The sequence below is a fragment of the Myotis lucifugus genome, unplaced genomic scaffold (assembly GCF_000147115.1).
Source record: "Myotis lucifugus unplaced genomic scaffold, Myoluc2.0 scaffold_211, whole genome shotgun sequence".
NCBI lineage: Eukaryota > Metazoa > Chordata > Mammalia > Chiroptera > Vespertilionidae > Myotis > Myotis lucifugus.
This window is the reverse complement of record NW_005871259.1, coordinates 1232456-1235561: the sequence shown is the minus strand read 5'-3', so window position 1 is coordinate 1235561 and position 3106 is coordinate 1232456. Positions and strand designations below refer to the sequence as shown.

Here is a 3106-nt window from a genome sequence, read left to right as displayed (position 1 = left end):
CTACTGTGAGAGCCCTGGTTCTCCTGAGACCCATTCCTGAAAACTAAGCATCCTGTTTGGGCCCGGGGTGGACAGAGCCTGTGGCCACACCTGCTCTCCAGGGGGTCTACTGGGCAGTTGGCAGCTCACCTGGTAGCCAGAAGCCTTGACTGTAGGGTTGTTCTCGATCTCCCACAGCCCCTCGCTGAACCCTTTCCTCTTGTTGGGCTTGCCAAACTTCTCCTTGGACTCCTCGTAAGGGAAGAGGTCTTTGGGGCCCAGGAATGCCCTGGTGAGAGATGGGAGACTGTGCTCTCGAGCCCCTCACTGCCTCGGAGCTGTGCAACCCCACAGGGAAGGGGCGCCATCACCACCCGTTCCCCAAAGCGGTCTGCCTGTGGCCCTCCCCACCGCTGCCCCTCACTCACGTCTCGTGGGTCCCGAAAAAAAAGACTTGGTATTTGTTGGCTGCTGACTTCACCGCAGTCTCAGGCATCTCGTCAATCTGTGAGCAAGAAGAGAGAGAAGTAAGTTGAGCGGGAGGTCTGAGTTGCAGGTTTGGGGTGGGGGCTGACCTCTAAGGCACATCAGCGTAAGACTGAGAGGGGCCCAGGAGGTCACCAAGGGGCTGTGGAATGACTCTTAGCGGTGGAACTTTTCAAACAAAGCTAGACATGACGGCTCATCAGGAACCCCGGAGTTAAGTCACCCCCGCTCCCTCACAAATCAAACAGCATCCTCTGCCCTCAAATGCCCAGACCCTATCTATACGCTCTGCATCTTTGCTATCACCCTGGGCCAACCACGGTCCCCTCTTGCCTGGACTAAAACCACAGCATCCACGTCCTTTCAGTCTCCATTCTTGCCTCACTACCACCCACCCTCCCCACGGCAGCCAGCGTGGCCTTTGGAAGTGCTGGACCCCAGTGAACATCTCCTCCCATCATTCTGTCACCTCTTCTCATAAGGGCAGGTTGGAATCCCACTGCTGCCACCAATATCTGTACGATGCTGGGCAACTTATGGCACCTCTCTGCCGCGGTTTCCCCGTCTTTAAAATGGAGATAGTCATAGTACTTAAGCCAAAGGGTGGTGAGAGCTAAAGGACCGTAACCAGTCAGGCTGATCCTTCAGCCTCCTGTACTCACCAACCTCAGCCCTGTCACCACTTCCTCCAGAAACCCCCCCATCTCCCCCAACCTGGTCAGCTCCCCAGATAAAACTCCCAGCACCCCTCCTTCACGGCACCCTCACAATCCCAACTTCAGTCGTTCCCGTTATCATCCAGTGAATGTCTACGAGGACTACGCAGGCCCGAGATCAGGGAGGCCTGTCTGTACGCCCTGCAGTGCCGAGCACACAGCAAAGGCTGCCCAATGAACCTCTAAAATAGATAAAAGCACCCGGCTCTGGTTCCAGTGCAGGGGTGAGGCCATGGCTGCCTCTTCCCCGCCCCCCTCCCCCAGTAGTAACCACAACAGGCTTCTAGGAAAACACTTAGAAAAGTTATTTGCCCAAATAACAGGGCAAGTGAGTGAGGGCCAGGGCTTGGGAAGGGCCCTCCTGACTCGGTGCCCTGCCCGGCCTGCCCTGGGCGCTGGAGGCAGGTGTGAACGTGCAGGGGTCTGAGGTCCGGGAAGCACAGAGGGCAGTGGCCCAGCCGGCCTCTCAGATCAGGCCCTGGACGCCCAGGCCAAGCTGAACCGAGGAGAAACTACAACTCCCAGCAGCCCTTGCAGCGGCTCCAGCTACCGGGCTTCCCTCGGACGGAGGCCAGGTGGCCATGTTGCCCGGGGCCCCAGGCGCAGATAGGAAAGAGGCGGACAGGCAGTGATTCACGCATCCAGACGGGAACAGAGCACCTGAGGGCCCGGGAGACAGGAAGCTGGGAGGTTGGAAATGTGCTAAAATAGACCCAGGAGAGGGGGTGGGCCCTGGGCGCGAATCGGAGGGGCATCTTGCCCCAGACATGGAGTCTTCAAGCCCCTGGGCACCTCCTCCCCTTGCCCTGTGGCCTCTGGGGACAGAGGTCCAGCCCCTCCCCCCAGGAAGGTCGGGCACCGATGGGCCCTCCCCATGACCAGCAGACGCTGAGGTGCGAATGCGGGAGGTGGCAAGGTACCCTGTCCCCTCCACCCCCCAAAAAAACACAACACACGATCTCCATCGCCATGACAACCCAACCCCGCCCCCCGGGGCCACTCAGCAACCAGGAATGTGACCACCCCTCCCCCAGGCCCTCTCTCCGGATCGGGGAGGAGGGGACGCTGACACACACCCCACCCACAAGCCGGGAGCCCGGAGCCCGGCGCCCCGGGCGCAGGGCAGTGCTCTAAGCTCCAGCCCGGGCCTCTCGGGGAGCGAGGACCTCAGGGGTGGGGGGTGGAGGCAGAGGGGCCCGTCCTCAGCCGGGACACCTGGGTCCAGTTACCAGCTAGCTCCCCGCCCTCTTCTCGGAGGGAGAAGCAAAAAAGCAAACAAACAAAAAAACACACCACAAACTGAGAGCCTCCGGGGCTTAGGGATCCCAGGAGACTGGCACTATAATAGCAACAATAGCCCCTTCCCTAAGCGGCTTCCCGGGGCAGGGGTGGGGTCTGAGGGTCCCAGCTGAGAGCACCGCAGCGAACTCTGAGCTCTGTGCTCAGTGCCACGCGGGAGCCGGGCATGAGCAATGCTCCCGGAAAATGCGTGATGAAAGGAGAGAAACTGAGGCTGGGAAAGGGCGTGGGGCCAGTGAAGTTGCACAGCCACAGCCGAGCAGCTAGCTCCCCAGACCACGGGGCTCTTTCCCGGGGAAGCAAACTTGGAGATAAGTCGCTGACCCACGTGACAGGGCCCAGGAGGCCACGGCTGCCCAACCTCAGGGTGGGAGGGAAAGAAAAGAACGGCTAGGAATTAAAAATAGACAATGAGACACACCGGACAGACCCTCCCTGCTGGCCTCTAGCCAAATAAAAGGTGCGTCTAGAGGAGAAGAGAGACCAGGGCCTGGGCAGATGGGCACCTACCCCTAAAGCAGTGGTTCTCAACCTTCCTAAGGCCGCGACCCTTTAATACAGTTCCTCATGTTGTGGTGACCCCCAACCATAAAATTATTTTCGTTGCTACTTCATAACTGTCCTGT

The 3106-nt window shown here is 59.4% G+C and overlaps 1 protein-coding gene across 2 annotated transcripts in view; it reads right to left on the bottom strand.

Moving 5' to 3' along the window:
* The window catches only part of HDGF (heparin binding growth factor), a 3213-nt gene extending 2646 nt beyond the window's left edge, over nucleotides 1-567 (bottom strand). Inside the window, exons 1-2 of one of the 2 annotated variants that reach the window (XM_023761589.1) lie at nucleotides 408-567; nucleotides 130-268 (exon numbers count right to left, since the gene is read on the bottom strand). In XM_023761589.1, coding sequence (XP_023617357.1) covers nucleotides 130-268; nucleotides 408-475 — 207 coding nt within the window. In that variant the 5' untranslated portion in view covers nucleotides 476-567. The remainder of the gene's footprint in view (nucleotides 1-129; nucleotides 269-407) is intronic. The other variant, XM_014463524.2, reaches the window with a different exon arrangement.
* Between the last annotated feature and the right edge of the window lie 2539 nt (nucleotides 568-3106).